Genomic DNA, 15,885 nt, shown 5'->3' on the forward strand with positions numbered 1-15,885 from the left:
ACATAGTCAATAGAGCATTAGTTAGAACATGTATAAATGCTTGATACACACTTTACAGAAACCATCTTTGAGATTAATAAAACACAAGAGCAGTTACAATGCGATCCCAATCTGTACACATATTAACATGGTATCAGAGCATTTTTTTCCAATTTTGATGCGTATACAGGTCGGGAGCTCTGCTGTTGAGTGATTCAGCTATGCTCTTGCATAATTTCGAGGAATCTCGCGTACATTGAATTTTTTTGCTCGAAGATCATGGCGAATCCGATTTCCACCTTTACCTTCAACGATCCATTATATTTGCATCCATCTGATGCTCCTGGTACGTCTCTTGTTGTTGATCCATTGATTGGATATGAGAATTATAGTATTTGGAGCAGAGCAATGAAAATCGCGCTCCACGCGAAGAATAAGCTTGGATTAATTAATGGAACCTGTAGTAAACCAGCTCCGAATTCTCCAACGTTATATCAGTGGGAGCGATGTAATGCAGTTGTATTGTCTTGGTTGTTTTCTTTGGTTTCTATAGAGTTTTTCTACGGACTAGTCTACGCGAGTGAAGCATCAAGCGGTTGGGCAGATCTTAAGGAACGATTTGACAAAATTTGTGGTTCTAGAATTTATACAATTCATCGAGACATTGTTCGACTATCCCAGAGATCGGTCACTGTTTCAGTATATTTCTCGAAGCTCAAGCATCTATGGGATGAGCTAGCTTCATTAATCACTTCTCCGTCTTGTGATTGTCCCAATTCCAGAGCATATGTTGAACATGAGCAACAACAACGCTTAATTCAGTTTCTCATGGGTCTTAATGACAGTTATAGCTCTGTTAGAAATCAGATCCTCTTGATGCATCCACTCCCGTTGGTGAGTCAAGCATACTCACTTGTTTGTCAAGAAGAAGCACACCGAAATGTGCTGGTCTTCCAACCCATTGCAGATGCACCCACAACAGCATTTTATTCTTCATCCTCCAAGTATTCAGAGATCATCAAGTGTGATCATTGCTCCGTACTAGGACATACAAAGAAACAAAGAACAATTGTTTTCGCTTGATTGGTTACCCTCCGGAGCATAAGCTGTAAAGGCCTAAAAATCCGTGCTTGAAAAATTGCGGAAAATTTAAAAATTTTCTTTTTAAATAAATAAAATTGCCTCATTCAGAATTGAACTGATAAATAAAGTTTGGTGTTCAAAGTAGCAGCGGAAGAAATTAACATTTTTCGAAACAACAGTTAAAAATTTATTCAACAATATATAAAAATGTCTGAGCAATCGACTAATAATAAATGCTGGACTGAGGTCCTCGGGTCCTACAACTGCCGACTCGAGCTGGCTCACTGGTCCCCGCCCTCGATCCCGAAATCATCATCAGCACCTACAACAATCAAGTCTAGTGAGTCTAAAGACTCAACATGCATATATCGTAAATAACAAGTAGATAAATAATAAGCTTGCATGCAAGTGAGGATATCATGTCATGAGGCATATCGTAAAAATAACGTGTCATGAATAATTATAATACGTGCATAACTGAACTGAGAAATCATAAATGAAAATGGTTGCTCCTTGGAGACCTGTCATGAAATAACTTGTAAAAATTTTCTTGTGAGATTATGGTCTACGCAAGTGGTCCCTGAACTGAACTGACCGGTAACTGGCGACCGGACTTAATAATGTATGTCTGATCAGACTACTGCCACAGTATACTGGGTGAAACAACTGAACTGACCGGTAACTGGCGACCGGATTTAATCATGATAGTAGAGTGACCACAAGCAATATCGCATAAATCTCAAAATTTGTATTTTTGCACGTAGTATAATTAATTAACATAATTAAATATCATATCATAATTTTACTGATTGGATTGGATCGCTCCCAGGCTCGCTGCAACCTAAATGTGCCATGAAAAATATGCAATAGCTTTATAATGTCCAACTATGCAATTAAATCCGAAAATGCGACAATTACGTCCAACGACTCCGTATTTAATCATGACCCCGAACCAACCCGAACCAACACTGAACCATCATATAGTCATGATTAAAATACGCTTAAAATGATGAAATAATGCTCCAAAAATGGTGAGGGAAGAAATCTAGGTGAATGGAGGCCAAAACATGAAACGCTCTTTCAAGAGTCAATTTGGCACATCGCACCGTAAATTCTCGTACGACCTCAAAAATGATTCGAATCACAAACGGCAAAAAACATGACCTTCCTAACTCAATTAGGCACTGTCCAGTCCAAGGNGCAACCCGAACCAACACTGAAACATCATATAGTCATGATTAAAATGCGCTTAAAATGATGAAGTAGTACCCCTAAAATGATGAGGGTCGAAATCTAGGTGGATGGAGGCCAAAACATGAAACGCTCTTTCGAGAATCAATTCGGTACATCGCACCGTAAATTCTCGTACGACCTCAAAAATGATCCGAGTCACAAACGGCCAAAAACATGACCTTCCTAACTAGGGGAGGCACTGTCCAGTCCAAGGCCATGGGCTAAAAGCCAACCAAGGACTCAAACGAGCCACTGAACCGTCACCGCAAGTTGCTGTCCAGAAATACAGCAGCTGTACATTTGCTTTTCTTGTGTCGTTTTCGAGACTACCGGCCATTGGGACTTGAACCACCAACCAGAGACTCTTACTAACATCCCAAGGAATGATTTGAACCATGGCTAAGGGCCCTAGGCCNAAAAATACGCTTAAAATGATGAAGTAGTACCCCTAAAATGGTGAGGGTCGAAATCTAGGTGGATGGAGGCCAAAACATGAAACGCTCTTTCGAGAATCAATTTGGCACATCGCACCGTAAATTCTCGTATGACCTCAAAAATGATCCGAATCACAAACGGCCAAAAACATGACCTTCCTAACTAGGGGAGGCACTATCCAGTCCAAGGCTATGGGCTAAAAGCCAACCAAGAACTCAAACGAGCCACTGAACCGTCACCGCAAGTTGCTGTCCAGAAATACAGCAGCTGTACATTTGCTTTTCTTGTGTCGTTTTCGAGACTACCGGCCATTGGGACTTGAACCACCGACCAGAGACTCTTACCAACATCCCAAGGAATGATTTAAACCATGGCTAAGGGCCCTAGGCCAGCCACCATTCGCACCATTCCAGCAAACATCAGAAAACTCCAACCAAGAACACTCATGCATGCGTGTGTAGTGTTGTGTTTCATTTGCTGTCTCGTGTCGTTCCAGTGGCCATTTGATTGACCATGGCACGATATAGACATCTAGGGGCATGGTATGAACTGTGGCTAAGGGCCATAGGCCAAACAAGATCCACACCATTCCACCAAATTCGAAACACACATGCTGTCAAAAAATGAGGGGCCGAAGGGGTGCTGGGGCTGTTCTTGCGTTTTTTTGTAAAAACCGATTCACCATGAACCAAGCCTCCAAAAAGGGCGACTTAGTCACGTCTTAGAAATCACAAGGAGAGGTTCTAATCATGGCTATAGCCCTTAGGGCAGCCAGGACCAGATCCATCACCTTTGACAGCAACAAGGAAAAATCGAATGCACAATGGGACACGTTTGTGGAGTTGCTATCATTTCTTGATTTTGGCCAACATGGGACTCGAACAAATGGACAAATGTGTTCCTAACATGTCCTAGTACATGCCTAGGAGTTTCCTTGGGAGCCTGGGATCGAACCATCCACCTGAACAACAAAACAAGAGAACCCGTGAAGCTTGTCATGGAAACCGAAAATCTGCATGTTTATTTTCTGAAAAATTCTTGATGTATTTCGGTTTTTGCTTATCAAAACATGATCATGTGATGAAAATAAATGATAATAGGACTTGATTGAAGAGTCAAGGAAGAACATATGCATGCCTGGTTTCGTTTGAAAGAAAAACGAAAGAATGAGACGATACGGCGCGGAGGAGGTGGAGCGCTTTCTTTTCTACCTTGTTTCTTACTCGATTTTTTTCTCTCTATCTCCCACTGAATTCTCACGGTTTTACACTCTGAAATGCTCTCAAATTTTTGGTGATGGGGAGGGGAAATGGTGGTTAGTAGAGTGAGGGAAATGGTTGCAAGATATAGGGAAAAAGCAAGACCAAGTCCACCATTTGAATTTTGAATTTTGGTTTGATATCAAATGATTTGTTGGTGTGTTTGTTGGGGGTGAGGTGGCCGATTCTACATGTTAATCAAGGCTAGGATAGTGATCTAGTATTAATTAATTAAGGTGGATTAATAATTAAAAATGTTAGCAATAACTTAGAATGGGTCAAAGGTGAGTTGGAATATAATTGCTTAATCCACTAACGGGTGGCCGAAAGTTTACTTATAAATGGAGGGGAAATATTTTCTAGCTAGTAAATTTATAATCCTTAAAAGCCTCACTAATCCTTTAATTAATTTAGTGAATTACCCCTTAATTATGGAACTTAAATAAACTTATTTCCTACTCACCTCAAGTAACTTAATTAATTCCTTAAACCTCATTTTTGCTTAAATTAACTTACTTGCTAGTTAAAATAAATTCTGGAAATGTTTTCTGAATCTTAAATTCTATCTCAAAACTCCAACTCCAGTCCGGCCTTACTGAAATAACTGAGACGATAAAAATTTAAACTACTACGTAAAATAATTAAATTTAGAAACTCATGCAATAAAAAATCATTTTAATTTAAATACTAGAATTATGCATGACTTATACGCAGTCTAAGTTACGGGTTCTACATAAGCTACACAGAAATTTTCCTCAAAACAAGAGTTTTAAGCCCACTTCAAGGAATCGACAAACAGTTGCTCACAACCCGATCAGTGATGCATCCACAACTCCTGCTGTATCACAGTCTATCCCATCTTCTGCAGCACATTTCACCCCTACTCAATATGCACAAATTCTTAGTCTCATTGAGAATTCAACCATAAACTATCCACCATCAGCAAAATTAGCAGGTATGGCTACTAGTTTACTGTCTTTTTCGGCCACTAACGAATGGATATTGGACAGTGGTGCAAATGCTCATATTTCAGGTACCTCTACTGGCCTTCAAAATCTTCAACCATGCCTTTCTTCAGCTGGATCAGTACCTACCAAATGATAATTCTATCCCCGTCACTTCTACTGGCTCCATTCAGCTATCATCATCTTATGAATTATCAAAAGTGCTCCATGTTCCTGCATTCAAATTTAACCTTCTATCCATTTCTCAATTCACCAAAGACAATCAATGTTGTGTTGTGTTCTATCCATCCTTATGTTTGTTTCAGGAAATCTTGACTGGGAAGATAATGGGGATTGGTAGACTCAGATATGGCTTATATTACCTTGCAAATCCCACTCTCTGTAGCTAATTCATCATGTACTCCCCTTACCTCTAATTCGAAACATGTAGCTACTTGTCATATCTCTTCTCACTTGAATAATAACATTGATCTTTGGCACAAAATATTTGGCCATATGTCAGTTACTCGCTTACAATATTTGCCCTTCATATCCCAATACAAACTCACACAACATTGCAATATACGTCCCATTGCCAAGCAGACTCGAATTTCATTTCCTGCTGTTAAGAGACATACATCACCTCATTGTTTTCATCTTGTCCACATGGAAATATGGGGTCCATATCGTGAACCCACTCATGAAGGTGCCAAATATTTTTTGACCGTCGTAGATGATTTTTCGAGGTGTACGTGGGTATTCTTGATGCATTTCAAATCTGATACTCTCCTAATCCTAAAACAATTCTTTGCTTTTGTTTCGACTCACTTTCAAACTCAAATTCAAACTGTTAGGACAAACAATGGTTCTGAATTTTTTAACTCTGAGTGTCATGACCTTTTCACTTCTCTTGGCATCATCCATCAGAGTTCATGTTCATATACGCCCCAAAAAAACTGGCTTGTTGAACGCAAGCACCGACATATACTCAATGTTGCTCAAGCCCTTAAATTTCAAGGTTCCATTCCTGATATATATTGGGGTGAATGTGTTTTACACGCAGTATATTTGATCAATCGTACTCCCACTCCCCTGCTTGAAAACAAAACACCATATGGAGTTCTTTTCAAGAAAGCTCCAACATTTGCTCACATTAAAGTGTTTGGTTGCCTATTCTATGCCACCAACCTTCGTCCAAGCCATAAGTTTGATGTTCGAGCCAATTCTAACGTCTTTCTTGGATTTCCACCTCATCAAAAGGGATTTAAACTCCTTGATCCTTCAACCAAACGATTCATAGTGTCACAAGATGCAATTTTTCACGAGGGCATATTCCCATTTGCCACCATACCCCAATCTTCTACCATTTTTTCTCCTTGGCCCTCACTGAATTCTGATGTTCATGATGATGATGCCTTGACTTCAACCTTGCTTGTTCCAACTCCTAGCCCCCCATCTCAGAATTCGCCTCACATTCCTCATAAACGACCTTCCCGACAATCAAGACCACCCATTTGGACAAAGGACTTCATTTGTTCTACTATAAATACTTCTTCTTCTACAAATCCACCATATGACTTATCACAATACCTTGGTTACAGTCATATCTCTCCATCACACCAATCTTTTCTTTCCTCCATGTAATGCCTGAAGTAAATATTACGAGTTGTTGATTTAGTAATGTGATATTACTAAATAATTAATGAGTTTTAAAGAATGAGATATGACATATTTTTTGTCATATGAAATCCAAATGATTTGAAATTTGGATATAACGTAGAAAACTCAAAGATATAGAAGTTTCATGTTTTGAGTTTTCGAAAATTTGATAGTTTGACCAGTCCGAAGGAATATACCGGTATTAAAAATGTTAAATATTTTATATTATATTATCTTATTAATATAATATAAAAAATAAAAAAAATTGATTTGAGTTGAATATGAATTCCACCGACTCAAATAAACAGAAGATAAAGACCATCGATAGAGCATACGAGAGAAAATAGTTTTCAGATTTTCTTTTCGATCTTGCGATTTATCGGTTTATCCAATCGACGAACCGACTTCAGTTCTGAGATCGTTGATACGAGGTCTTCGATTTGAGGTATAAATTTTATAGTTTTGGTGATGTTTGAAATTCATCAATTTCTGGAATAAATCCGATAAATTGTTAAATTATACAGAAATTGAAAATTGTTGAATAGTGTATAATTTTAACGAAGTAGAGAAGATTATAGTGATGTTGTTTTGAATTATTCCTAATTTATTATAATTAGAGATTTTTAATCGTTTGATTGAGATTGGAGAGTTGTTTGTCAGTTGTTATTTATTCTGATTATATCTTCGAAGTCTACGAAGTATAGGCTACACGTTGATATAAAGTTTTCATAGTTTAACGGATGTTGTAAAATAGCCTATTATTTGAAGTTAATTAATTAGGGTGTATTTGATGGTAGTATTGCGAATTAAATATATCAGAATATTAAATTGTTGAACGATAAGAAGTTATAATCGAGTTTTATATTTTGTTGAATTAATTGTTGTTGGGCCATTTGATGAGATATATTGAGGCTGTTATGATTATGTTGATACGGTGACAATGGTCTCATAATTGTTGTTGAATTATTTAGATACATCACAAGCCTCTGGTCTCATAATTGTTTTTGAATTATTTAGATACATCACAAGCCTCGGGGTCAAAGAAATAGTCAAATTTTATATATACTCGATTATCAGGTACGTGTTGACGTACGAGCATATGTTGTTATTCTTTAGTATTGATGAATACTATTGCGTTGAAGATGATAAATCACTGGAATTGGATGATTTGATATTATATTTGCTGTTGTTTATTATTGTTGATGTTGTTGGCTGTCGTTGTTGGGAGACGTCACGTTGATGTTTTTCGTTCAACGATATTGCTGTCGCCGGAATTGGGGTGCGACGTATCGTTGATATTATTCGTTCGACGATATTACTGTCGCCAGTGTTGGGGTGCGACGTATCGTCGATGTTGTTGTTCGTTCGATGATATTGGTCGCCGGAGTTGGGGTGCGACGTATCGTCGATGTTGTCGTTGCAGTAGTATGAGAGTGATGTTGTTGATGTCGTGGATGGTTGGTGACTTGATTGTCCAGAGGCAACAAAGGGAGTATTTCTGTTATCATTCAAGTTATATTTTATGTTGTTAATATAACTGTTATGTATTACGATGACGATTATTGTGTATGCTCACCTTTTGGAGGATGTTTTTGTCGGACAGGTTACAGGATTATGCCGTGAGACATGATAGTGGTGAAGGACTAGGTGTGTCTAGTCAAACAGTCCTGTAGTTGATAGGAAATAGAGACAGTATAGCTTATTGTCTTATTTGAGTTGTATGTGTGTATTTGTTATACTGTTTCTGCTACACTGACGTAGATAGTGTGGTAATTGCACTATTTTGTCGTATATGCATTATATTATTACGTCGTCGAAACGAAAAATTTATGCATATGACGTCACATGTTGTATGATTACGTGGCAAGGTTTGGGGCGCCACACTCCATTTCACAAATCTCCGAACCAACTTCTTATAAAGAAGCCTCCACTGATCCACGTTGGCAAAAGGCTATGGAAGTTGAAATTGAAGCCCTTGAGGCTAACAAAACATGGGCAATTGTACCCTTTCCTACGAGCAAGAAAACTGTTAGTTGTCGTTGGATTTATAAGATTAAGTACAATGCCGATGGGAGTATCAACAAATTCAAAGCTCGGCTTGTTGCCAAGGGCTACACTCAACAATATGGCATAGATTATCATGGCACATTCTCTCCTGTTGCCAAAATCGTCTCTGTCCGATGCCTCCTTTCCATTGCTGCTGCAAATAATTGGCCATTATTCCAAATGGATGTGACCAATGCATTTTTACAATGAGATCTCACAGAAGACATCTACATGTCCATTCCTCAAGGTTTTGAACAATCAAACAAAAAAATCATGCCTGCAAACTACTGAAATCCCTGTACGGTTTGAAGCAGGCCTCACGACAATGGAATTCAAAATTCTGTTATGTGATGATCCAACATGGTTTCATCCAGTCTGTACATGATCATTCACTTTTCATTAAGCGCCAAGCCGCCCTTATTACCATTCTATTGGTTTATGTCGATGACATCGTTATATCAGGGAATGATTATACTACTATTGCAGCATTGAAGGCTTATCTTCACTCCCATTTTGCGATTAAAGATTTGGGCAATCTCAAATATTTTTTAGGTGTCTCGATCGAAACATGGAATCTATTTAAACCAACGCAAATATGCCCTTGAGTTAATTTCTGAAGTTGGCATGGCTAGTTGTAAGCCTCACTCTACTCCTATGGAACAACATCTAAAGTTAACCACACCTGAATTTGACAAAAACTTCGCTTCCACGTGCATTTATCCAGTCCCTGACTCGGTTCTAGATGATCCCACTGTGTATCAGCGATTTATTGGACGCCTAATTTATCTCACAATTACTCGTCCAGACATTTGTTTTGCAGTGCACCACCTTAGTCAATTTATTCAGGCCCCCAAGACTTCTCACTTGCATGCTGCTGAAAGGATCATTGGCTAACTTAAAGGCTCCCCAGGCATGGGTATTTTCTTCTCCTCTTCTTGTGATTTTCGCCTATATGCCTACTGTGATTCAGACTGGGCCTCATGTCCAATGAGTCATAAATCTGTTTCTGGCTATCTTGTTACACTTGGTGATTCACCAATTTCTTGGAAGTCCAAGAAACAGAACACAATCTCTCGATCTTCGGCGGAGGCTGAATATAGGTCCATGGCTTCCACAACTTGTGAAATTGTGTGGCTATGCGGCCTCCTCATTGACATGGGACTGCAATTTGATACTCCTACTTTACTACATTGTGACAATCAAGCCGCCATTCACATTGTTGCCAACCCATTATATCATGAACGCACCAAACATATAGATATTCATTGTCATTTAATCCGCGAGAAAATTAAGGATTGGTGTGCTGTCGTTGACCACCAAATTAATTCCTACTCTTTTAAATAAAAAGGAGTGTAATGGTGAGTAGGGTCGAATCCACATGGAACAGTAGATTTATTTTTTTTTATAATAAAAATAAAAAGGGGGATTTGTTTTGATAATTACTAAATAAAATAACCTAAACTAAAATTACCAAGCAAGAAAAATACAGGATCTAGAATTGAAAATTAATCGACGAGAATAAATTGAAGAATTTATTATGAGAAAATACTGTTTCTAGGGGATTCTACTATTTAATTATCTCACTGTTCATCGGTTAACCAATCATTTATTCATGTTATTCCAAGCAATTAACCTTAGAATAATAGAAATAGCCACTAAAATTCTTGTGTTTTCTTAAATTACTTGACCAAACCCAGCATCCAGTCAAAACTTACAAATAATCAACTGGGCACGATAGCGTTCCATATTAATTAAAGATATCATTTTAGTTTCGTGAAAACAGTTAATCCTAAAATCTAACGACCGAGATAGCTGCAATTGGATGATCTAGTTCCATCAATTTATTTAGATTACACATGTTATGACATCACAACACATCTAACCTATTGATACTCACGTACCAATCGTTCATGACAATTACGGATCACTGAATTCATGGTTAGCATTAGAAAATCATACATCAAATTAAATTGTCAGATTAATTGACGTATAACATTCATATAATTAAATCATAAATCAAGGAATACTTGGGCAAACAAGAATAATAAATTAATGTGCAAAAACCTCACAGTGATAAAATTAAAATAGTAGACTATCCCTTGAATCATAGTTGGAAAATTAGCCTAACATAGTTTGATCTACAATATCCATAAAAATAAATAAGAAAAGATAAAGAAATGCAAACTATTTTGTTGGGAAAATCTGGAAGTCCTGCGCCTTCAGCTACGTACGTGAGGATGGAATGGTGAATTGATATTCTAAGGCCGCCCCTTTTTCTTACGTGGAGTAGTATGATTTGGGTCTAAAATGAAGCTAAAAAGGCCACTAATTTCTTAATAAACCCTAAATCTTAAAATATAAAATAATAGATAATATCTTATATAGAGTTTCCCTCTAAGAATTTCTACTAAACCAGACTCCGTAATTAATTCTTTCAAATCTTGCATAATCTTAACAAAATCAGATTTTTCACTTCTTGCAATTTTAGGCAGCTGAAACATAATCACAAGGCATGGCCACGCCTTGTTCCAGGACCTTTCTGGTTTGACCATTCTCTTTCAAAACTCTATCTTGAAAACTTCAAATATGATAAACATCACATTTTTAACTCAAATTTGCTCCAAGACCGTAAAAGTTCCTCCTAAAATAAAATTACACAAAAATGTATCAATTAAACATATCAGAGGTTGGAATAATGGGAAATATGAAAATAAAAATACTAACTATTACAAGTCTATCAAAATCTCCCACACCTAAACGATGCTTGCCCTCAAGCATAAAATAGATCAACTCATTATCTCAATTTTTCGTCCTCCTTCCGCTTCCTATACTTATCCAAAACATTTTTCATGGAACAAGACATTTTAATTTCAGAGCATCTCACAAAATAACATCATGAACAATCACTATTCACTGCAATCAAAATGTGTAGAAATTAAAATGCATGGGATTTAACAACTCTTCACAAGATCCGTTCATTCCGCTCATTAGTGTCTAGGAAATATATCAACAAACTCTCATGTCAAATACATTGAAAATTTTTATCATAAGCTTGCAAATATATCGCATCCTTCCACTAAATGAATGAATTAAAACACACAAACAAAAAGGGCTATAAATGAGTTGTAACGTGGCTAGTGGTAAGGTAGGATAAAAGGAAACAATGAGCTATGGAATTAGAGAAACCATATCAAACTTTTCTCACAAAAATAAAAATGTATCCAAAAACTCTTATATCTAATTATAACAATCAAGAGCATTTTATTATTTTTTTATGTTTTTTTTTGCTCTTCTTTGCTTTCTGACTTCGTCTACTTCTCTTCTTTCTCTTTCTTTTTTTCTCTTTTTTTGTTTTATTTTATTTTATTTTTTTTGTAGACAGTGACTATAAGGATTCGAGATTGATTAAATCCCAACAATTCACACTATTTTGGATTGAGTGATGCTATTTGTGAAAAGTTTACATGATTCTCCAATTCAAGGTTCAAAAAGGGGGATAATCAACAAAAAGGATTTATCACGACTTATAATGTGGTTATTTTTATTCAAAGAAAAAAAGCTGAGGCTCAAACTTGGTTCACTAGGTGTCTATGAATCAGGGTAGGCTCAAAGAACATATCAGATGATGCGGAAGAAAATGGTTTGAACCAATGTCCTGATCATTTTGTCTATGCACCTAATCCATCATAAAGTGTTGAAAAAGACATGTATAACAATGCAAGTTCTAGAAAAATTAACAATGCAATGACAACACACAATCAAAGAAAATGGAGCATGATATCATGATTGCTCATAGGCTCAAAGCTCACCAAAAAAAATATAGCAATTGTGTTAAATCCCACACACTTATCCTCTCTAACTATCATCAAGAACAACTTATTTATAATGCAAAAGTGAGGATGCAAAAACATTTACACGCAAAGAAAACATTATTTTTTATTCGCATCGGAGGCAATCAGGATTCAGAAGAAAGAGATAATAAATGAACTAGGTGCTTGGAACTAACAATGTCACAATTTTTTTTTAATTTTTTTTAAATTAAACATGCAAAAAATGAGAAAAATAGAAATTGAAACGAGAAATAAGGCTATATACCCCTCCCACACCTATATGTGGCAATGTCCCCAATGACACAAAAAGTAAATGCACAACACAAACAGTAAAAACACAAGGAAATTTAGAGAACTCCCCAGAAAATTGTTGGGCATTGTAGAGCAAAGCTTTCTATTGCTGTGGCGAGAGAAATGGTGGATCGATGATGAAAGCTGCTGAGAGAAGATGTGAAAGGGGTGAAAAAAATAGGGTTAAATAAAATGAAAGTAAAATTTAGTTTCTTTTTAAAAAATTTTTTTATTTGCCCTTGAGACAACATCAGAAGATGTTTTCTTACAAGGCGTGATCACGCCTTGTTAAGAGACATCTTCTGCGTGTATGTCCAAAATTTTTCAAAACCAGAAGATGTTTGCTCATAAGGCATGATCACGCCTTATTAGAAAATATCTACTGCGTTTAAAGCAAATTTTTTTTTTCAAAAGATGTTTTCGGACAAGACGTGATCATGCCTTGTCAAAAGACATCTACTGTGTTGGGACTACAGAGGAAGTGTACGAAGAAGGCGTGATCACGCCTTGTTAAAAGACTTCATCTGCGTTTAAGACCTCAAAAAAAAAAAATTTTGTGTGATCGCAGAAGTGGTATTCTTATAAGGCGTGGTCACGCTTTGTTAGAAGACATCTTCTGCACAAATGTAACAAAAATTGTACTATTTTAAAAAAAAGAAAAGGAAAAACTCAAAATAATAAAAATAAAAATTGGGTTGATTCTCAATCAACGCCTCTATTTATTGTCGTTGGCTCGACTTCATTCTTTCTTGTTGCTCATGGTGATTCATAGATGGTCACTTTTTCCACTTTATTCCACTTGAATATTTTCATAGCAAATTTCAGCATGTGACTGTTTTCTTTGAATTTCTTGGAAATCCCTAACCCTGGAATTTTTCCTCCTTTTTTCACGAGTATATGCTTGGGTCGATCTGGATGAAGTTTTCGCTCAATTTAGATGTCTGCGAATCAGAGAAAGGAAATCGAGTATTAGAATTTTCAAAAAGTCTTTCAATAATCTCCTCTAAATCATTTTTATCAACAATTTTTGGATTTTCTTGTGACAAGTGATTAGCGATATCAAGAGTATTAATAGTTCTTTCACTAAGGGGATATTTCATGGTATCATAAATATTAAACTTAGCAATCTCACCATCAAATTCCATAGTAAGAGTACCACTATTTAATCTATGACAGACTTTGAAGTTTTCGAAAATGGTCTTCCTAGCAAAATATGACAGTTTAAATCATCATTTTCCATGTCAAGCACATAAAAGTCAGTAGGAAAAACAAATTTTCAACTTTCACAAGAACATCTTCAATTACACCTCTAGCATAAACAGTGGACCTATCAGCCAACTGAATCACAACTCCATTTTCCGTCAGAGGTCTAAGTTCCAAATAATTATAAACAGAATCAGGCATGACATTGATAGAAGCACCCAAATCCAACATGGCCTTTTCAAGTCTAGTATCGCCAGTAGTACAAGGGATAGAAAACATACTTGGATCACTGCATTTGAAAGGAATAGTTTTTTGAATAACATCATAAACATGTTCTCCTACCTTTTCTCTTTTACAGCCCTTCAACTTATTTCTCTTTTGTGTAGTACACAATTCTTTTAAAAATTTAGTACAACGAGGTACTGGTTTAATAGCATCTAATGAAGGAATATTTACCTCGCCTCTTCGTAAAGTGTCATTCAACTCCTTAATACTTCTACATTTCCTATTCAATGCAAGAGGGAATAGGGGAATAGGTTTATACTCAAATAGAGGAGAAAACTTACCTTTCGGAGCATCATCTTGCTTGATTATTCTATCCTCAACTTTTATTTCATTTTCTTCCTTTAGCTTGGCTGAAGTTTGTAGCCCAATCTCTTGAACCTCCAATTCTTTACAATTTCTCGAAGTAATTGCACTCACATTCTCCCTTGGATTCACCACTATATGAGAAGGTAGACTACTTAAATTTCGTGCTTCCAACTTGTGAATTGCAGTCGCCAACTGTCCCAGTTGAGTGCTCAAATTCAGATTGCTAGCCCTCGTTTCTCGTTGAAATTTTTGATTGTTCTCAGCTAAGGCCTTCACAATTTCATCTATGGACATAACTGAGTTAGAGGCTTGCGCAGGTGATGGATGTTTGTGAAAATTTTGCTGTGGATATCCTTGTTGACCTCCTTGATTCCTATAGCTGAAATTCGGGTGATCTTTCCATCCTGGATTGAAGCTATTAGAATATGGATCGTATCGGCGCTGAGGTTGTCCAGGAAATCCGTCGCTTGCATTAACTTGTTGTGGGGGATCCTCCAGTAGTGTAGGGCACATGTCCGTCGAATGTCCAACCATTGTGCATACCCCACAAACTTTGGCATGTTGTACCTGTCCTACAACCTACTTCTCCAAAAGTGATGTCAAAGAATCTAACTTTTGATCGATAGGATTAGTTCTTACCTCATTAACTTGTTGTGGGAGGTTATCTTGCCTAGTTCCAAACTGCTGTGCATTGGCAGCCATGTTGGATATTAGGGCTCGTGCCTCTTAAGGTGTTTTGTTTACCAACGCACCTCAACTTGCAGCATCAATCATGTTCCTATTGAAAAGTGAGAGACCATCGTAGAAATATTTGACTAGGAGCTGTTCTGGAATCTGATGTTGAGGACAACTGGCACACAATTTCTTAAATCTCTCCCAATATTCATATAAAGTCTCCACTTGCAGCTGTCTAATCCTACAAATGTCCTTCCTGATATTTGCTGTGCGTGAAGCTGGGAAGAACTTCTCCAAAAATTGTTGTTTCATATTGTCCCAAGTCGTTATCATCACAGATGGCAAGCAATAGAGCCAATCCTTAGCTTTGTCGTCTAAAGAGAATGGAAAAGCTCGCAATGAGATTTGCTCCTCAGTAATCCCTTGTGGTTTCATGGATGTGCACACAATAGGAAACTCTTTCAGATGTTTGTGAGGATCTTCACCTGCAAGACCACGGAAAGTAGGCGATAAATGAATCAAACCCGATTTTAATTCAAAAGTAGCTTCAGTAGTAGGGAATTGAATGCATAATGGCTGCTGAATAATATTAGGATTAGCTAATTCCCTGAGGGTTCTTTGAACTTGTTCTGCCATTAATTCTTCGTCACTCTCACT

The 15,885-nt window shown here is 37.0% G+C and overlaps 2 protein-coding genes and 1 long non-coding RNA gene across 3 annotated transcripts; 2 read left to right on the forward strand and 1 right to left on the reverse strand.

The window, feature by feature from the left end:
• Positions 1-258: 258 nt before the first annotated feature.
• LOC140991252 (uncharacterized) lies at positions 259-1,062 on the forward strand. Its single transcript, XM_073461187.1, has one exon. The coding sequence runs from the start codon at positions 259-261 to the stop codon at positions 1,060-1,062; it is 804 nt and encodes a 267-aa protein (XP_073317288.1).
• A 5,871-nt stretch (positions 1,063-6,933) lies between these two features.
• Positions 6,934-8,469, forward strand: LOC140956296 (uncharacterized). The gene is made up of 3 exons (XR_012171422.1): positions 6,934-7,037; positions 7,610-7,669; positions 8,196-8,469. It is a non-coding gene; the product is annotated as an uncharacterized lncRNA (long non-coding RNA).
• Positions 8,470-13,980: 5,511 nt separating this feature from the next.
• On the reverse strand, positions 13,981-15,255 carry LOC140991253 (uncharacterized). The gene is made up of 2 exons (XM_073461188.1): positions 15,193-15,255; positions 13,981-15,132 (listed from the first exon to the last, which is right to left on the reverse strand). The coding sequence occupies exons 1-2, from the start codon at positions 15,253-15,255 to the stop codon at positions 13,981-13,983; spliced, it is 1,215 nt and encodes a 404-aa protein (XP_073317289.1).
• Positions 15,256-15,885: the final 630 nt, after the last annotated feature.

This window comes from Primulina huaijiensis, chromosome 13 (genome assembly GCF_012295235.1).
Source record: "Primulina huaijiensis isolate GDHJ02 chromosome 13, ASM1229523v2, whole genome shotgun sequence".
Lineage (NCBI taxonomy): Eukaryota > Viridiplantae > Streptophyta > Magnoliopsida > Lamiales > Gesneriaceae > Primulina > Primulina huaijiensis.

Excerpts from the sequence above, each read along its gene's own strand:
- LOC140991253 (XM_073461188.1), bottom strand. The coding sequence starts at position 15,255 with ATGGCTGCCAATGCACAGCAGTTTGGAACTAGGCAAGATAACCTCCCA. Across the intron at positions 15,133-15,192 it reads TCCCACAACAAGTTAATGAG|GTTGTAGGACAGGTACAACA; the intron begins GTAAGAACTAAT and ends TTGGAGAAGTAG.
- LOC140991252 (XM_073461187.1), top strand. The coding sequence starts at position 259 with ATGGCGAATCCGATTTCCACCTTTACCTTCAACGATCCATTATATTTG.